The sequence below is a fragment of the Etheostoma spectabile genome, chromosome 3 (assembly GCF_008692095.1).
Source record: "Etheostoma spectabile isolate EspeVRDwgs_2016 chromosome 3, UIUC_Espe_1.0, whole genome shotgun sequence".
In the NCBI taxonomy this organism is placed as follows: domain Eukaryota; kingdom Metazoa; phylum Chordata; class Actinopteri; order Perciformes; family Percidae; genus Etheostoma; species Etheostoma spectabile.
The window spans coordinates 4,195,365-4,215,629 of record NC_045735.1 but is presented as its reverse complement, the minus strand read 5'-3'; the positions used below and the strand labels follow the sequence as shown (position 1 = coordinate 4,215,629).

General features: G+C 41.1%; 1 protein-coding gene across 10 annotated transcripts in view; it reads left to right on the top strand.

Moving 5' to 3' along the window:
* The window catches only part of phldb1b (pleckstrin homology-like domain, family B, member 1b), an 86,002-nt gene that overhangs the window by 22,539 nt on the left and 43,198 nt on the right, over positions 1-20,265 (top strand). For all 10 annotated transcript variants that reach the window (XM_032510456.1, XM_032510439.1, XM_032510434.1 and 7 more), the window contains exons 5-6: positions 7,574-7,699; positions 15,173-16,674. In XM_032510456.1, the coding sequence (XP_032366347.1) occupies positions 7,574-7,699; positions 15,173-16,674 (1,628 nt within the window). The remainder of the gene's footprint in view (positions 1-7,573; positions 7,700-15,172; positions 16,675-20,265) is intronic.

Genomic DNA, 20,265 nt, shown 5'->3' with positions numbered 1-20,265 from the left:
GCTTTACTGTAATGCAGCCTTTAAAACCAGGAAATCTAAGACGATATCTAGTTTCATATCACAATATTAATATAATATCGATATATTGCCTAGCTCTAGAAAGAATGTTCAGTATGTTGGTGTTTTGTTTGTTCCAGTATTGTATGTCATCACCACAAGTCACTGCTAACTAAGTGATGTCTGGACAGCTAAGGGTTTATTAACTGACACACATTGAGTTGTGTAATGTATTTGTTAGGAAGATTAAGTCATAAATGTGTTGAACATTCAGGCATGCCAGGAAAATAGACTCTTTCAAATATCTTTCACTTAGAGCCCTTCCAGTCTAAATAAAGGACTTTGAGGTGTGGTTAATTTCTCTGCGTGGTTAGGGTTTGGCATCTCTCTGGTCTCATTAAACGCCCCCACCCAGCAGTCTGTTTAATATGAGAATGGCGCGTCTGCAGCAGATCTGTTCAGTGCTGGAAAGAAGTTGGGAAAAAATACCCTTTCTTTGGGTGGAGACTGGTGTTTGAGACCAGAAACAGACGATGTTTCCGTAAACAGTTGAGATAAAGTATTGACAAGCTCCTATCCTGTCTGCTCCTTCTAGATCATTTTATTTGGTGATCTTACATTTTGTTGCAGCTGGAAATGTCTCAGCAGACCACCCTTTATACTGTCATATGCAGTTTATTGATTTCACACCAAGTGTGTCCATTAAATTACATTTCATTCCTGTAATTGCAAAATTAAGAACTGCATTTTCTCTGTGTCAACAATGTGTGGGTGCTGGATAAGGAGGAACTGCATGACTTATGATCCTAACCCTCCCCACTGAGCAAGATACATGGCCTGTTTAGAGCATCTCCATATCCTGAACTCTTCCAAGGACATGGATAAATACTCCTTGTCTCACAGGACCATCAATCTACACTTATTTTGTTGAGATCTATTGCGTGACACTCCCTAAAATGTGTCTCCTCGCTGCGGGAGGATCTATCATGATAAGTAGCTGCGTGGCTGTTGTAATGGCTGAATTGATGAGTACTAATTGGCATCAAGGGACTGCCAGTAATGGACTTTAATAACGGCGTTTCACTTAGGAAAATTAGAAAAAATGTCATGTGTTGAGCTGCAGCCCATGATGCTAATGACTGCAGCTTTGCATTGTGATTCAACCATAAATTCTTCAAAAACCTCTTTTAAAGGCCAGTTTCTCCATTCACCGCCTGTTTCTCTTGAAAATGTCATGATGCATGAGTAATTGCTAATTGTCAGTAAATGGGCAAACATTCAACAATGGTAAATGTTAAGACACATTTTAGGACCGGTGATTATAAAGAAAAGAAAATTAGGAGCAATATAAATTAATTTGCACAAGGTCATGCAAACATAGTAAAATAAGATTTCAGTCCTGACTCCTGATTGATTTGTCGAACACTTTTAATGTGAATCCGTAGTATAACTTAATATAGCTCCAAGATGGCATTTGGTGAGTGAACAGTAAACAAGTGAGGCAGATTTTGCTCCTGTGCAGACAGGCAATTTAATTCCAGTGATCCAATGGGCGCCTCCGCGACTAATTGCGGCAATAATTGTGGCCATAATAGTGTTACAAATGGGGTTTCATTTTATTAGAAAAAACATACAGAACCTTAAACAATCATACTAGGATTTGTTTAGCTGATAATTCTCAAAATCCACCTTTTTAATCTGCATCTTTAACCACTTGTCAATACCCATTGACCTTCGGCCATAATTGGTGTGTAATGCGTGCTCTATGGAGCTTTACGCCCCCAATGTTAACTTCCACACAGCGCTGTGACCGTTGACTTCAAGGCACCAAACCCTAACCCTAACTCTAACCCTAACCATTGCCTTATCCTGGTGCCGACCAGGCAGCGCTGCCTGGAAGGCGAGGTTGGGGGAACACCAAACACCGTGATGCCCCTTGCCTTTTGTCCAATAAACATGCTGCTTTAGACAGAAGTAGGTTCTGAGGCTGCAGACAGTGATGGAGGGATGCATATTCAGTTTTTTTCACTCTCATAAAATTAATAGAGCATAAAATTATCCTTGTGGTCAAGTGGGAGCCGATGTTTTTGAACATTGTCCATTTAGTCTTCTGAACGTCCCCGAGAATTGTCAGATGCTAAGGCCATTGTCTATGACTGGACACTTTGTTTTATTTCACTCAAGCACAATTCAACAGTCTTGTTTCCTGGGATGTCAATAGAAGGCAGTCTATGAACTTTTGGTCCAATCATACAACGATGATCATTCTGTGTTTTACAAATTGTCCCAAGCTATTCCATACAAACTGTAAAGACAAAATGTGTTTTCCTAAATAAGTTTTTCTGGCATATGTCATATGTAAAGGCATATTACATATGTCTGTATTTGATAGTTGAGAGGTGACAGGAAATGAAGAGGGAGTGAGGCAGGAGATGACATGTATCAAAGGTCCCCAGCTGGAAGGACCAGAGGACACTGCAGTTTATGATTGGCGCCTTAACCAGGTTGCCAAAATGAAATATTAAGATTTTAGTTTTATAAACATGTGGAGTTCTGTGTGATATACTGCATTCCAGTACATTACACAACGTTGTTATTGCTTTTAATGTGATTTTGATGAAATGTGTGACATTTCTATTTAATGGAATTTATTAAACAAAAAAACTGTAGTAAAATCAGTTTTGCATGTAAAAATGATGGGTGGCCATTGTTTTCTGTCAGAATACAATACAGTGCCACAATAATAATAATTCAATAATTGTACACACTTGCCACTGAGTGAACATGTGTTTATACAGGATGTGTGTGCTCTCTGTTTGCTGACTCATGTTCTGATCCCTGGTGGCCTCTCTCCTGTCAGTGACCACACACACGCACGCACACGCACGCACACGCACACACACATGGGGCCCGTAGGTTTCTGAGGTGTAGGGGCAGGCTCCCTCGGGGCCAGCAGAGGACTCAGTTAGTGAGTGAGTGTCAGCTGCCATGCCAGCAGCAGTTTGTGCTGAGAGAACAGTGTAGAGGAGGAGAAATGTCTCCGCTCATCCATCAGCTTGCAACAGCCTCCGCACCACTGTGGCCTGCACGTCCACTCATACACACGGAAACACCACACTGAACAATGCTGTCGCTGCTGGGTGGTGATGTACTCACAGATAGTGTATGGAGTCCAGTCTCTATGAAGCCCATCAGTCCCCACAAATATGTTCCCAGCCTGTGGGAAACACTGCTACAATACATTTAATTTTATTTTTTTCCCATTCAATATTATTTATAGTGTCAAATCATTACAGAAGTTCTCTCAGCACACTTTACAGATGATACAGTATGTCTAGGCCCCACTCTGTTATTTACATTGCATTTGGTACCAGAACCAGTCTTTGGAAGTTGGTTAAATTTCAACTTTAACTGGACTTTAGCAGTTGGTGTGTGCCCAGAATTCCTGAGTGTGAAGATGTAAGCATAAATTGTGTACAGTATGCTGTGGAGTTATCTACTTAGCTGATGCGAATTTAAAAGGTAACTTGAAAGTGCTATGATACTGCAGACAAGTGTGATGTAATATTCCGATTTTAATAGAAAATATGAATCTTGTATTAGAATACCGCTTTGAGGCAGTACTTTAATGGTACTTTGCACTAAATGCTTAGCGTGGCATACCCAGCGTATTAGTCTGGAACCTGTCGGTTCATTTGCACTTTCCTGTCTTTCATGTCCATATTTGACAGAACATAACACATTGTATATCTGTAGGCTGATGTGTGATACTATTTTTTTAAGCTTTCAATTGACATTCAGAATATGAATCAATAAAATAATACATATACAATGAAACCAAAATCAATATATGATCTTAATTTGATTCATTTGAATAATAACAGGCGCATATTGGCAACACACCGTATATCATTATGCTAACCCGCAGCTCTTACAGGTGCAGTTATTAACCTTGGTCTGTCAGTCTGTCCGTCTGTCCTTAGTCATCGTTTTCCCAAACCCTCTTACAGACAAGTTCATTGTTTGACAAAACTGCGGAGGAATACTGACGCCTGTGTGCCACAGAGCCGTCGCCAAACCCCTCCAGATCTCAGAGTGAGAGATGAGTTTGCCACAATGATGTGTCAGATGCACACCACTTCAAGCTACATTCTTTTAACCAGCATTTTCCCTGGTGGTGGTTGAATTGATCTCCGCCAGGGAGATCATGTTAGTGCAAGTCAGATGTAGGAGTGTAGGGAGAGGAGCGCTGCTGCCAGGATCCAGAGGAAACAGGAGCTAGGTGAGGGAGTCGGATGACTGCTGAAGCGGAGAGCATGAAGACACGGTGGCTGGGCTGACGTGGCTCTGCAGACCGCATCATTAACATCCTGATGACTGCTTTCAAATATCCTATTCAGCATCTTTTTCGGGTTTTTTTTCCCTTTCATGACCAGACTCATGGCTCACTCATTTTCCCGCTGACGAGACTTCCAAACATCGTCAGAAAGAATTTCAACTGTGGAAAATACCCACCAAAATAGTTTTGGGAATGGTGTTGAAACCACTGAAGGAAACGCTGATGGAAATTTTTTAAAACTGGTCTCTTTAATTCCACATACAGATACTAATGGTGAAAACGAAATACTAATGCAAGCAAAATGCAGCATTTGGACGGCTCATGTAGGCATGTGACATTTATTGTACCAATGAAAAGTATCAATTGAACTGGTATTTAGCACCACCACTGTACTGGTCAGCAATTCTTCGCAAGTGGATGAAGTCCTAACTTGTGCACTAGGGTACAGATAATGGATGCACTTTAAAAATGTTTGTGCTAATAAAACGATAGTACATAATATTAACAGAAAAAACAGAGAGTAATATATTGTCTTGACAAACCGGTCAATGGCCTGCATGTAACACCACTTGTGAAAACTGAACAAACATGTATTTTCCATCGTTGTCTCTCGCCATGATGTAATCAGGTGGTTTCTTCCCAAGCTGTCAGTGTGTGTCTGTTCAAAATAAAAGGTCATCTGGCTTTGTTGTACCTCACCGCGGCCTCTTGTGTAATGGAGAAGTTTCCGTCTTTACCTTGTGCCTTGTGTTCTCCACTGACGACAGACAGGGATCTTATCTCTGCCCGGGCCGGAAGACCTTTACCTCGTTATCGCAGGAGGACAATGGTGCTATATTGAGAAAGCAATAAACATGAGATTGCTTATCTGTTATCAAGCTTGTGGCACATGAAAGGGATGAATTAGTTATGCGCATTATGTGTTTTGACATTTCAAACCAGGATGGTAAGTGGATGCAATTGATAGTTCCATAGAGACGGAGTGTGTTTGTTGGGTTGTGTCATGTACAGGCTAGAGATGGTACGATACAATTTTTTGCGATTCTGATACCCGAACGTATCGGCCGATACCGAGTACTGATCCAATACCATTGTGTCATATATTCTATAATGTTTTAACAACTGTATACTACTATCCTTGTATGAATGTAATATGATTTCTATATTTGTTGTCGGTCTGGGTCAGGCTTTGTGAAACATGGACAAACACAAACAGTTAACGCCACAGAACTTTCTTTTATTATCCAGTTTGACAGTCAGTTATAACAGAAAAAGAACATAAATAAACTACTGCAACGTACATTTGCTTAAGAGGGCTGTATTACGTGGTTCCTAATACCGATACCAGCGTTTTAGGCAGTATCGGAGGCGATACTGATACTGGTATCGATATCGAAACATCTCTAGAACAGGCCTGATCGGTGTGAAGATCAACACCGACTAATGGCTATGCCTGCTGCTTCTCACAACAGACCCCTTAAAACAAAAGCAACACTAGCAGTTTCTTTTTATTGTTGACAATCATTGTACATAAGTGGACAACACCACACAACCATCACGTCAACAGTGTTTTATTTTGAATAATTGTAAATCATGGCACAAATTCTCCACCAACTCCGGAGGGAAACATGTGGCTCTTTATCTTCTAAATGCTTCACTATGGTAACCAGCTAGTTGCTGCCTTTTTCGATCAGGGTGTATCGGAGCTGCCTGCAGCAGCCGTAATCAAAGTTGATTAGAGCGGTGAGGGCGAATTTTTGCCTCATGTTACTCGCAGCTACTTTAGTGTTTTTTGGAGTATCTTGTAACCCGTGAATATTCAACCTTCCATTACTCACTTTACGACGTTAGTGCTACTGCTAACTTGGTTCAAGTAAGCTCATTTTCTCAAGTCCCTCTTCTTTTTTGTTCCGTCTCTGTGCAGTACCATTCCTGAGTCGTAGAGCTCGGGGTGCCCACAGACCACGACAGTAAGATTGTTTTACATTTCTGATTTTTCATGACGTCAGGTTACTCTCAATGCTTTCGCGACCCACCACCATGCACATTTTTCAAGCTGAAACTTTTCAACATGGGCGGACACATATTTGCGTCTTAGCATAGACTTTGTATGTAATCACGTCTGCAAATTCGCTTTGCGTTTAGTCTGAACACACCCTGACAACAACAAATGCGAGTGCATGTGATCAACGTGATAGTGTTGAGATGATAGTAGTGAGATCGCAATCCACCTGAAAAGCCTAAAATTAGTCATAGACTGTCTCGACTAGAACATTTGCCCACAAACATTCAACAAACAGAATATACTTTAACTTAAATAGGCTTAAATAGGTTCCAAAACCGCATTTTCAGAAGCATCTCATCTCCATAATTGGAAGTATTTCCTGAAGGAGCAGGATGTCTGGGCGAGGCACATCAGATAGTTCAACTGGATAAACTGATGGGATTTTTCTTTAGCGGGAGAAGAAGATGTTTGGGGTATTTTACTAATTATGAATTCCATTTACATTTCTGATGCAGCTTCCGGCTACCCAGAAATGAAAACATATTTTAATTTTGATGCAAAGTCCAAACTTCTATGATACTTAAAGATCTCGACTACACTTGGTTTGTTATATTGGCTTCAATTTTTCTCATCTCAGTTAATCAACTCAAAGTTAGGTAGTGACCAGGGACTCTGTGCTCTCACGCTTTGTTTTTTGTGTGTGATTGTGTTGACGACGGTGAACACATCGTCGTCTGAGTCAGCACATCCTCTTTGTGTTGTTGGTTCCTGTTTGAGCACTTTGCACTGCTTTCACCCCCGATGCTGTCAGAATGACCCTGACGCATGTTCATCGCCTTACTCACCTCTCTGTTGGCCATCATCAAAGGCCTCTATGTCTCTGTCCTCTGTTTTTGAATGATTGATTGTTGGTCAACTTAAAGAAATAGCTTGTTGTTTTGATTATTTAGCCTTAGCTAGTAGTGTCCATCTTTTCATCTATCAGCAAGAAAGCACTTATTTCCCAAAATGTAAAACTGGTAATGCTGTACAGTCACCATTATCAGTGATCACTGGAGCAATAGTGGGACAAATTTTCAAGACACATTTACTTATAAACTTTAAAACAAATCCCACAAAACTTTGTTAATTCCTTTACGCTGTCCTTAAAGGAAAAAGTAAGTTAAAATAAGTAAGTTCTGTGGGTTTTTTGAAATCAAATTAACACAAATCATCTATGTGCTGTTTTCCAGGCTGTATGCTGTGTTTTGGCCAGTCAGCCTTCTTCCGCTTCAACCACCCTGAAGAAGCCTACAGGATGAAGAGCATGGTGCCCCAGGGAGGAGGTGTCTCCACCAGGGACTACAGACTATGCCCAGGTACTGTATGATCATGCATGCTCATATTACACCCATATGGTATTTTTACTGTATTTTCAGCCTGTTTTCACTCAGCCGTGCTCCTTTTAAAATCATGTCAGGGTTTTCTTCTTCCATAAACATGGGAATGTGAATAAAAACACACTGACCTTTTATCACATGAATAATATAGCCTAAAAAAGGCATTTTCCCTCCTGAAGTTCCAATTTCAGCTTGGTCTGTGTGAATGATTGGGCCGGATTGTTTCAACGCGCAACAGACGGGTGGTGAGGCGGAGCAGCAGGGCAGTGTATTTTACAGGTGGATGTTTGCACAGCAGTAACCCCCCCCCCCAACACACACACATTTTTTCCTTTTCCATAGCCTGGCAAGTAGGGAGGAAGCATAGAAGCAAAAGACAGCCTGCTGGAACTATTAGGAATAGATTCATTTGGTAATATACAATACTGGGCTCCAATTTTAGTATGTTAACATGTAAGACAATTCGATTGTCTTTGTTTTTATTTTGATTATTCATTGCATTTTCAGATATTAGTTGCTGCTTTTAAAGACAATATGTTTGCACTACTTGTGCTATAAGAGCTGTAAACCCACCTGAGCCCACCTGAGTTGGTTTGACTTTTCCACTCTGACAAAAGAAATAGTATTTGCAAAATAGAAACTTTTCGTCAGTTTTTAGGCCCCAAAATGTTCATATTTGAACAAAAGTGCATTCAATCGTACCATGAATTGTCTAGCATGCCTATTTGCAGCTCTCTTTCAACAGTGTTGTTGACAGCATCAGCCTTTAAAATGCAGTGCGCGTTAAACCCTCCAGCCCGACTAGTGCCCAGCTGGGACCTGGTGCTGGAGTTCACACCATGCATGTTTTATGAGCATCTCATTCCTCTGCGTCTCCAGGCAAAGTTTTCGGCTGCTTGTGTGTGTGTGTGTGTGTGTGTGTGTGTGTGTGTGTGTGTATATGTGTGTGTGTGTGTGTGTGTGTCTGTTCTGAGCGCTCCTCCTGACAGCCGCACAACTGTAAGTGTACCTTTTTTTGGCTAGCTCTACTACCAGTGGTCATCACATCTTGTTATTTCCACTGTTGACACTGTCTGCCACCAGGGGATAAGTATAGAACACAGGCATGCAGGGTGCTGTGGACCTCCTGATACAGTAATGAAAGCCTTCCGTTGTTTAGAAACATATCATTTCCCTCAATTATGCATTCCTGACTTTCATTCAGATGAAACCTGTTTATACCACTCCCATTATAATCTGAGCACATCTGTCATATCTACTTGGAAACACTTTGAAATTAGACTTGTTATCTGTGTATGAACTCTAGACCAGAGGCCAGAGCTATCATTGAGGGCAAACCTAGCTAAACCCAATTGACCTACTTTTCTTTTTATAAGGATACATTTTCCAGCTTTTCTGTACAAAATAAAACAATAATATCAATTTATAGGACACGTCAATCCAGGCTGAACCCTGCTAATATGCAGTATTATGGTCAGTTGGTGCTATAAGGCAGTAAACCCTTAATCATTGCCCCCTTAAAATACCCAGGAGTACAAAAGCGTGTCACTGCGGTAGTAATATGGATGTATGAAGCGAACTGGATACCATATTACGTGAACATGTTCCAATGAAAGTTGCTCACTGAGCAGAAAAAGTGAAAAAATGGAAAACTGCTTTTCAGCTTCCCTAGAATTGGCTCATGGAGAATTGGCGCATTCCCACAAGAGTCCTTCTCTTGCAGAGCCAACTGGCTCCACGCACACACACACACACACACACACACACACACACACACACACACACACACACGCACACACGCACGCGATGGAGCAAAGATAATGTATGTGTATCTTTGAGTCTTTTTAATTTAATTGGACATAAAGTTTCAAATTTTGGCCGAGCTCTGTTCCTTGGGGCTTGGGCAGTACCCTATAAAAGTACTCAGTACCCTTTCTTCCAATGTAATTTTTGTACCTTTTACAATATACCACAATGTACCTTTAAATAATGGTACAATTATTGGGGAATAACAAACCAAAGCTTACCTGCATCTATTGGTGGATTTTACTTCTCTTCTCACAATTTGAAATGACCAATGCCTAGTCTTGGCCAGGGGAGGATGTAGAGATGGAAGGGACAGTGGAGACAGACCACCAGGCAGTAGGAGTCACTAGTACTTTAACAAAGACTGCATCCCGCACCCTCTAACACTACCACATATTCTATGCCTGAGAGTTGAAGCTGGATCTCGGCAGGGATGGACAAGAACTTTTTCCTCTTCCTCTGAAACGTCAGTCAGTGAGCTGTCTTCATTCACTTTAGTAACTTTACCTTTCATTCATTCAGGTTATTGGTCCAATTACACATACATACATATCAGGGTTTCTTGCAGTGCACCTCGCCTGAATAAAGAGCCTCTCGACTAACATCAAAATAAATTATTACATTTGTATGAAATATCATATTAGGCCTGTTAAACATCAGTTAAAACAAGCACGCAGCACATAGAAACCACAGGTTATATTGAATTTAACATTGAAGTTATTCCAAGTTGAGAAAGTTAGAGACAACCCTTGCAATTCCAGTTAGATGTGATGTGAGAGAAAAAAGCTCACCGCTGCACTGCCACTAGTTTTATGTTCGCATTGACTAGTTGAACTTGTATCGTCAATGCTTTTGATCAGCTTTAAAGACTTCTAGTACGACACCGCAACAGCGCAGTGCCACTGTATCTTTATGACGCAGGCCGTATTCACCTGGATGTGGTTCAGTTTTGACGAGCTTTGCCACGTCGGTCATTGTCCCCTAACCAGCTGTCTTTAGCCAGCCGTCTTTCAGCTACCATTTATTCACTCATTGGACATTTCCTGTGCCTCTGTGCCTGCTTTGTGGCTCTGAGCTGCTCACTTAAAGTGGCCGACGGCTGGAGTTACACTATCTCTTTCAGAGACTATTTATAAACTTCCAGTTCCATTCTACTGTCTGCTGTCTCTGCACCCTCCCTCCCTGGGTTTCCCCTGCAGTCCCTTCTTGCACCCACCCACCGTCCCTCTAATTGTTAGCCCCGGTTTTCAATAAAGGGCCTTTATCTTCCTGCGATTTGGCTGCTGTACTGTCACTGGCTGCTCAACAGTTTGCAAAAAGCAGTGTTAAAGGCATGGCTGAATGCTCGTGATGCAGTTATTATGCTTGCAGTATGGCACCACCACATGTCGAATCTCTGATGTTCAAATGTTTTTCTTTATTAAGCAATTAATGAAAGGGTCCATCGATTTAAAAAAAAAGGACTTGGCAAGCAAACAAACTGAGAATGTTTTGGCTGCACCTCTTTCCTTCCCCATCATTTCCATTTCCAAACCAGTTAAAACCCACATTTCTCTCCCTACGGAAAATCTCTCTTTTCCTTTAATATTTCACTATATTGGATCAATGAGGTCTCTACTCAGTATTTATTATGGAAAGGGTTAGGGGTATTCTCAATATAGAGTCAAATAAATACAACTGTGTTGTGAACAGTGGTCAAGTCTAAATTATGTACATTTGCTCACTATCTCATGCTATGTCATACTGTACTTTAACTTCACACCACAATTATGAGGGAACTATTGTACTTTTAACTCCACTACATGTACGTGACCATTATAGTTACTTTTTGCAAATTAACATTTTACATACAAAACACAACATGTGTTTATAAAATATGTGGCATTGCTATACATTCAACTGTGTATAACAGTACTGTATATACAATTTAATAAAAAAAATTAATTTAATTATAAAAATAGCTCTATCTTGAGCAACTACCACAGTAAAATGCTGATTAAACAACACATAATATATGCTGTAGCTTTGTGAATAGTTTTACCTTTCTTCACACTTTTTTCATTACTTTTGATACTTTATGTTTGTTTTTCTAAAATAATCTTTTTACTTTATTTGAGACGTTGCTTGTAATGGAGTATTTTTATTTTACAGTATTGCTACTAATCACTTAAGAATCTGAAAACTTCATCCACCACCGGTTTTAAAATATGTTGTGATGGGTTTTAAATGCCACAAAAGCTTGATCTCTTGCTATAAAGTTCAAAGATGTTTATGGTTGAATGAAACATGGCTGTGGCTTAAGTTGTCATTGTGTGTATGCAGCCTGAAGGCTTGAAAATCATAGTTAATTTAAAGCTGTGATGGAAAGCAGATGAAAAGTTAGATTTATTCATTTAAATGATCATGATATGCAAAATTGAAATATTTATTTATTTGTTTATTGTTTACAAAAGGCTTCATCGTTCAATGAATAACTAAAACTATAGTATATAAGTGTAATATAGATAGAATAGAATAGAATGCCTTTATTGTCATTATACACAAGTACACGGTACTTGTGCAACGAGATTAAAGCAATCCCTTTGCAGCGTTGACACAAAAAAATATAATGTATATATATATAATGTGTATATATATATATATATAATGTGTATATAATATATATATATATAATGTATATATAATATATATATATATATATATATATATATATATATATATATATATATATATATATATATATATATATATATTTATCAGGGACATACGTACATGAGGGTCCCTGGTATATTCTCTACCTTGTAAGGGGTCTTTGGTTAAAAAAAGATATAGAATTTCGGATTTTATAGGATGGAAGTTGTTCCTGTTTAAGCTACTGTGTTGTTCTGGTCAGACTTACTTATAAAAAGCTGTCTCGCCATTGCCACTGTTTTAGATAAGACAGGGGATAGAAGCATCAGTTAATGGTCATCTTGACAACAAACTGGCACTATGCTGATATTGGCATGAAAAACTAAATGAACTGGATGAATTTTTATTGTACCATCATTAAAATGGATAGACTGTTGTCATACAGAATCCGCGTTATAGTGTCAATAACAACGGCGAGCTATAAAATCCACTGCTGTGACATTTTAAAACAGCGCTGTAAATCTCGCAGTAGTTCACGTCACCCTGGAAAGGAGGAGCGGTGTCAAGGTAGTCATGGCACTGAAAGTAAGACGAGTTTATCTTCAAAATAAAATAACATTGCTCAGTTGAAGAAAACTGTTTAAAGCTCTGTTCTTTTGAGCAATCTGGTCCCATGGTTGAATTAATGTGCACCCTAAATGCATAAAGCCAGCATTATAACATTAAGAACAGTATTGACCAACACTTATTTATCCTTAAGGTTGCGAATAGTCAACCAGTGTTTGACTATTCGCAACATTAGAAGATCTTGAGATGGACATAAGACATTTCATTATGTACTCGTGTTAGGCACTTAAAGTAAGCTGTGGTTTTATTTTGAAGGCCTTGACCGGAATAGCGCTCTTACGTTTTAGGTAACTTGACAGCAGTGGTAAGGGAGGCAGCAGTGCCTAGCACCCCAACCCCGGGCTGAAATATCACCTCGGTGGTAAATTTCTGGTCTCCCTCGGTGTGTGTCGAGCCAGGCACGGCAGGGCTCCGTCAGACCCGGTATGTAACCGGTGTCCGGAGGAAGTGTCTGTCATATCAAGTGAACCGCACTGAAACAGACCGGGTCGCAGTTTTATTCCTTCATGTGAGTAACCCTATTGCTTAATGCCTGAGCTATGGGCAAGACAAGTGATACTAACCGGTCACACGCCAAACTCCATTAAAAATCTGCAGATTTTGTGTTCACTTGCTTTTCTGGAAAGGTGCACACTGCGTAGGACATAATTAAATACTTAGTGCGATTCATTGGAATTTCATTCTTCATTCAGCATACATATTATCAATAAATATGTCCTTCATTCGGAAAAATAATCGCATTTTGTTTGCTTGGTTCACAATATCAGAATGCGTTCTGATTAGAGGAAAATTAGGGAATGCCAGATTAACCCATCGTATTTTTAAGCAACAAAAGCTTATTGACTATGTAATTGGTGCCGAATTGTAGAGGTCTCCACATGTAAGAAAATGTCTTAAGTCATGGTATATCAGACACGACGTTTTACAGGCAGGTAAGCTAACATTAAATTGCCGGTTTTTTTCAAATGAAGTTTGGCATAGTGCACTCGAGGCGATAGTCTGTATATCATGACATCATTGCACGGGCTTTCCCTCAGCAAACGGTTGCTTACATTTTTGTCACCCCACCCCCGTCGTTTTTGACTGTACATACACAAGAATCAAGCCGGTTTGTTGTGTGTGAGACACGATGGATGTGACATTGTCATTCAAGCGTTGCTAAACAGGTAGACCTCCTGCAGACCTTAACGCCGTAAAATCTGGACGACACTATAGTACGATTTTTTTTTTTGTGGTCAGGCTGTCATGAAGGCAGTGCTTCATTCTATGGCTGGGTCCATTAAACAGGAGCAGGCAGGAAGCTGCTCCCATCTCTGTTGAATAAGCACAGCTAATGCATTATTTGTGAGCTTCTATATTTCAGAGCAGTTTTGCTTCTGGGACTTCTCTCTCTGACATCAGCATCAGCAAACAGAAAACATTGACCTCTTACGTTATTCTGTTTTTTTGTTTGTGTAATTATTACTCTAGCCCACAGTCATTTTCTATGATTTCTAATGTTTTTACATCACTATTGGACATGACATCTCTTTTCTGTTGTTTTCTATTACCTCTCAGTGTTTGCACTGATGACTCTGCGCTACAATTATCTTCATGTTTTTATTTAAACAGATCACTCTATATAAACAGATTTTATTTAGCATTAATAAAACCTGATCTGTCCTCTGATCCCTGCCTCAAGGCCATGCTGATGAATCTCCCACGTGGCCATGCGTTTCTGTTGTAATGATCTACTATACTCACATTAGAGAGAGAGAGAGAGAGAGAGAGAGAGACGGTTAAGATTAGATTACCCAGCCCGTGTCCTATGTTGCTTTCGAGCCACACAGTAATTGGGTTATGTAGGCACATTTTCTCCTGATCCCTATCCAACGCAAAGTCCTGTTTGTCTGTTCATCTCCTCGGCTGTGCCCCTCCTTCTTTCCACACCACTAATCCCTCCTCTGCCCTTACACTTACCTGTCTGCACGGCTTCTACACTGGGCTCGAAAATGTTACAATTCGTGGCAAACTAAGATAAACAGCTACAGACAGCTTTCGTTTTAGCTTGTTTATGGCAATTCGCTAATAGCTTGACAAGCATACTGTTAGTATAAAATAACAGCAAGGTAGGTACAGTAGTTAGGAAGGTACTTGTGTTAATAGCTCGGGCCAGCGATAAAGATAAGGTAAAATAATATTAATCCCACACTGGGGAAATTCCTGTGCTAAAGGAAAGAGAACTGCGAGAAGGCTATTTTGGTTCATCCCTTGAGTTTAATTTAGACTCCCAATTAATACTCGGTTGCCCAAGAGATCATACATAGCTGTATTCTATTTTGTACCCATTTGTTGTTTTTGTTTTAAAAGACAAAGGCCAATGACAGTTGTTTTCTGTCTTTTGCTCAGACTCAGAGAGCTTCGTCAATGGGAATCACCAGGCCAGTCCAGCCCAGTCTCCTCCAGCTCCTGGAGAGAGAGTGCAGTCTGAGCACAGTGCAATCGTCAGCTCTATTGAGAAGGACCTCCAGGACATCATGGACTCCCTAGTCATGGATGACCCCCAGCCTTCTTCCTCAGAGGGCAAAAATCCTCCTGGAGGCCAACCCATTCCCCACTCCCCCCTGTCGCCCATGGTCAATGGAGGTGGCCGCTATCTGCTATCCCCTCCTACCAGCCCAGGGGCCATGTCCGTTGGGTCCAGCTATGACAATACATCCCCTCCCTTCTCTCCCCTCTCCTCCCCCTCAGCGGCTAGCAGTGGGAGCTTTACAAGCCCGTCTCCTAGTGGAGGACCCCAGGACCAGAGTTCCTCTCTGCCGCCAGTGCCTGTACGCTCCTCCAGCTACAACTTCACCGCCCAGCCTCCGCCTGTACCCCAGCCACGGACCATACTGCCTAACTTCAGCAGCGGTGGGGTGGGCCACAAGGTTCAGGAAAGCCCCAGGCTGCAGAGGAAGGTTTTAACAGAGGCTCCTCTGAGCCCTAAGCCAAGCCGTAGAGGACTAGGCCAAGATGGGTCCGAGAGCCCCCGGCTGACTTTTCTGTCCTCTAATGAATCTCTCAGTAGTAGAAACATTGTGCCAAGTAGCCCCAGACTCACTCCCAAATTCCCTACCTGTCCATCTCCCTCTAGTCCCAGGACCAAGACAACGACAGTGCTCCAGGAGAGACCTGCCAGCCCTTTCAGAGAGCAGACCAGTCTAGCTGATAGTGCCCTGACCTCCAGCCCCTCCAGGCAGTTTTCCCAACCCACCAGAGCCTTCCAGCCTCCCTTGGACCCCATCGTCCACATCATCCAAGGGTCGCCTCTTCAGCAGCATCCACGTTCGTTGCAGCCCCCTGAAAGCCCTCGCATGGTCAGGAGAAACATGGAGCTGAATGGCGGCAGTGGAGGGGGCAGCAGTATGAGAGAGTTGCCACCTCTTAGCCCCTCCATGGCTCGGAGAGGGGTCCCGGTACTCCCAGGGGCGCTTCCCGGGACAATCCCCACCTTGAGAACTCCAGAAAGCCCCTCAAGTCTGGGCAAGCTTATCCCAGAGAGCCCCAGGCTCCGACGCAAGACCGGATCTACATCCGAGGAGCCAACATGCAGCAGGGGGGTCCGAGCCCGGAGTCCGTCGCCTACCTCTATAATGATGGAGGGTGGTGGTGGTGGTGGTGGTGCGGGAGTACGGAAGGCAAGCTTTGGGAATTCCCTGTCGCCTGCTTACAGTCTGGGCTCTCTGCCTGGCTCATCCCCCGTAGCCAGTCCCAGGACCCAAAGGAAGATGTCCGCAGGGAGACCACACCCTGGGATGAGGGAGAGAAAGAACAGCATCACAGAGATCAGCGACAACGAGGACGAGCTGCTGGAGTACCACCGACGACAGAGAGAGGAGAGGCTTCGAGAGCAGGAAATGGAGAGACTGGTGAGTCCGGAACACATGTTACTAGGAAACTACTGAAAGTATTTAAAAAGAACACATTTCATACATGTACTTGTACACCATTTTGACTCAGAGGTAAAGGCAGATTTACTTGGTCCGTCACACGGTTTGTTCGTATTTCTTGCTCATGACTTTGGGCCAGTTTTTACAGTACAGGTGTTTTGTACCTGATAGCTACACTTAATCCTATCAGGGATTGTCAGGTTTAGACAGATGTTGTGATGCTGAGATTATCGTTCCACTAAAAAATAGTGAAGGTTCATGCCCGACCACATTTTTCAAACCATTCTTGGGGAATATTGTCACAACCAATGATTATTTTCTTTAGCTATGAATTTGTGTTTTGACTATTTTTTTGTTTAGCCCATACAATGTCAAAAAAGCCATTACAAGTTCATGGAGACCAAGGCAAAATCTTTTTATTTCTTGTTTTGTCTGACCAGAAGTCAGATAAAACAAACAATATTCAGTTTACAGTGATATAAAATAAAGAAAACCAGCAAATCCTCACATTTGACTAGCTTTTTTTTTCTTGATAAATTATCTTTAACAGTGGGTCTCGGACTCCCAGGGGGGTCTTTAGAGTCAATGCAGGAGGGCCTCCAAATTATTGTTAATTTTTGAAAGTTGTTTTCAAAAATTAAAAAGTCTAACCATGAATCCAACATATTATTAGCAAGTATACATCTCTGCTGCTCACTGGCCTGTAAGTAAGGAGGTCACTAAGGCATTCAGTTAATCCTAAGGATTCATTGTGCCACATGTATGTTTAACATCAAAACATGGGCCTACCCGTTATTGTAGGCCCAGTTTACAGTAAAATGCAACTTCATTTCTACAATATATGTAGTCGGGGGTCCCTGATTCGTTTCTCTTTCAGTTAAGGGGTCCTTGGCTTAAAGGTGCTCTAAGCGATGTCACACAATCAAAGAGAAGAGCCTAAACTTTTGGGTGTGATGATTGACAATAGATTGTGTTGGGACAAACACGTTCAGAAACTGGTAACTAAAATTGGCAACACCTTGTCACTTATTAAAAGGTGTGCAAAAACCCTCACACCACAGATAGTTAAACAAGTTCAAGGCTTTATTTTTTTTACATCTGGATTACTGCTCTGTGTTGTGGTCCAGCACTTCAGCAATTAATAATAAAAAACTACAAGTGATTCAGAATAAAGTTGCGCGTGTGGCTCTCTCGTGTGGGTTTAGATCAAATGTTGATAAAATGCATGGTTTAAAGTTAAAAAGATTTATGTATTCGCTAATGTTTTTTTATACATAATGTTATAACAAACAAAACATCTTTTACTTTATACAAAACTATCCTTTTAGTACTGATACACATCGTTATTCAACGAGGCATGCAGTAGGAGGTAGTTTTATTAAAACCAAATCAATTCAACGTTCAGGTACGGAGCAATGTGTGAATGGAACTCTCTCCCAAAGACTATTAAACAGAACACTCAGTATGGTTTAAAAAAATCACTGAAGACATATTACCTTCAAAAGAATTCAAATATTTAATACCAAATTAGTGTCTGTTACATGGCTTTTTGTTATCTTATTTCTTAAAATAGATCTATTCTGAGTAGTGTCTTTATTTTTTTTTATTTTTTTTTATTCATTCCGTTAACTGTAAGATTTAAATATGATTTTTATTTTTAAATGTTATAATGTTTGTGTGTGTATGTCATAAAGAGTATTGTCACAAGAACAGATTGAAGGACCTCAGGAAGAATAGCTTTTAGCTTATGCTAAAGCTAATGGGGATCTAAATAAAACAAACAAACAAACACGTTTTTTAGCCTAGAACATTTGTTGTCACAAAGAGCAAACGTCTCCTCACTATCCGCGAGCTGCCTGTCCCCTGAACACACCGGGAAAAAAACGCGGGCTCTGACAGCCCAGGGTCTTCAAGCAGCAACAAAAACAAACTGCGCCAACCTGCACTACCCAACATAAACAGGGGGTGGGGGGTTAGTGCACGGAAGGGAGGGGTAGGGGACGGGATGAGGAGGCGTGTGGGGCGAGCTAGCTTCTGTTTTGTTGGACGATACTTTGAACGTCAACAAGAAGTGACATCACCCAACATCGCTTAGAGCACCTTTAAAAAACGCTGAAGACCCCTGATCTTAATAATTAATCGACTATCGAGTTGTTGTCTAATTATTTTCTGTCAATCAACTAATAACTTAATCAACTAATGGTTTCAGTGCTACTTGAAACCTCTGTATTCCTCTGTTTAAACTAGCCTTAAGCACCTTGTAACCCATCTAAAAGAAGGACGTTGGTCTGATTCCTCCTTTGCAAAGAAACGTTGCAAATATTTTTGCACAGATTTGGTCTGACTGTTATCTATATGACCTTGTGGAGGAGCAGAGTGTGACGATTGCAGTTTCTTTAATTGTTTGGAAAAGGAGGAGTAACCAGGGCCGTAAACCATCTCAGTGTCAGTGTCTGTAACTTGGCTGTTTGCTGTCTAAACTGTTGCTGACATGCGGTAACAGGGCGCCCAGATAGCCCTTAGCAACCGCATTGTTTGTTGTTTCCTAAACTGAGCAGAGGGGGGGAAGGAGCGGCGTTAGACATCTTGAACTTGTCTGCCAGTCTGAATGAAACTACTGGGACAAAGTCCTTTTAAATAAGCCTTTATATGTGTTTGTGCCTGCGTGAGAAAGGCCTTTGTCTGTCCTGCTTGTAATTACAAAATGGGTGTTTTTTAAAGTGTGAGGCTGAGCGAAAACTGAGACGACATGCCCTCTTTCTCTGTGTACCAGGTCATGTTCTGGTACCTCGTAGGGAGGCATGGCAGTTAAACTGTGTCGGCAGCGCCAGATCCATACAATGAGACGGTGTTTAACCCTTAACAGGGAAGTGGGCTGTGCTAAAGGCTACAAGGAGAGAGATAGAGAGAGAGAGAGATTCAATTTACTGATACTTAAAATAGTTTTGTTTTTTTCCTCAGATATTTATTTTTTATTTATTTATTTTTTACAAGATGGTAGTCTGTTAGGTCTGGCCCTTACCACAGAGATAGAGAGCCAAAGTGAAACTGGTCCGGTGTTGCCATCCGTTATTATGGTCGGGCTTAGGTTAGTTAATGGTTAGGCATCACAGAGATATCCAGGTATTAGTTTTTAGACAACTAATACTACTAATAATACTAGACAAAAACTTCGAACGTCAACAAGAAGTGACATCACTCAACATTGCTTAGAGTACCTTTTAAAAAAACGCCTGACCTTAAAGTGCCCATATTCTGCTCATGTTCAGGTTCATAATTGAATTTTGAGGTTGTACCAGAATAGGTTTACATGGTTTTATTTTCAATAAACACCATATTTTTGTTGTACTGCGCATTGCTGAAGATCCTCTTTTCATCCTGTGTGTTTGGGTCTCTGTTTTAGCTACAGACTGAGACATCTCACTTCTTTACTACCTTTGTTGGGAGATTCACATGCTCCGTAGCTAGGTAAGATCCCATCAGCTAGATAACTCTCTGCCCAACTTTGGACAGTACAAGGCAGGATTAGCTGGGAGACTTCTTCTAAACGAGGGCCACTTGTGGAATACC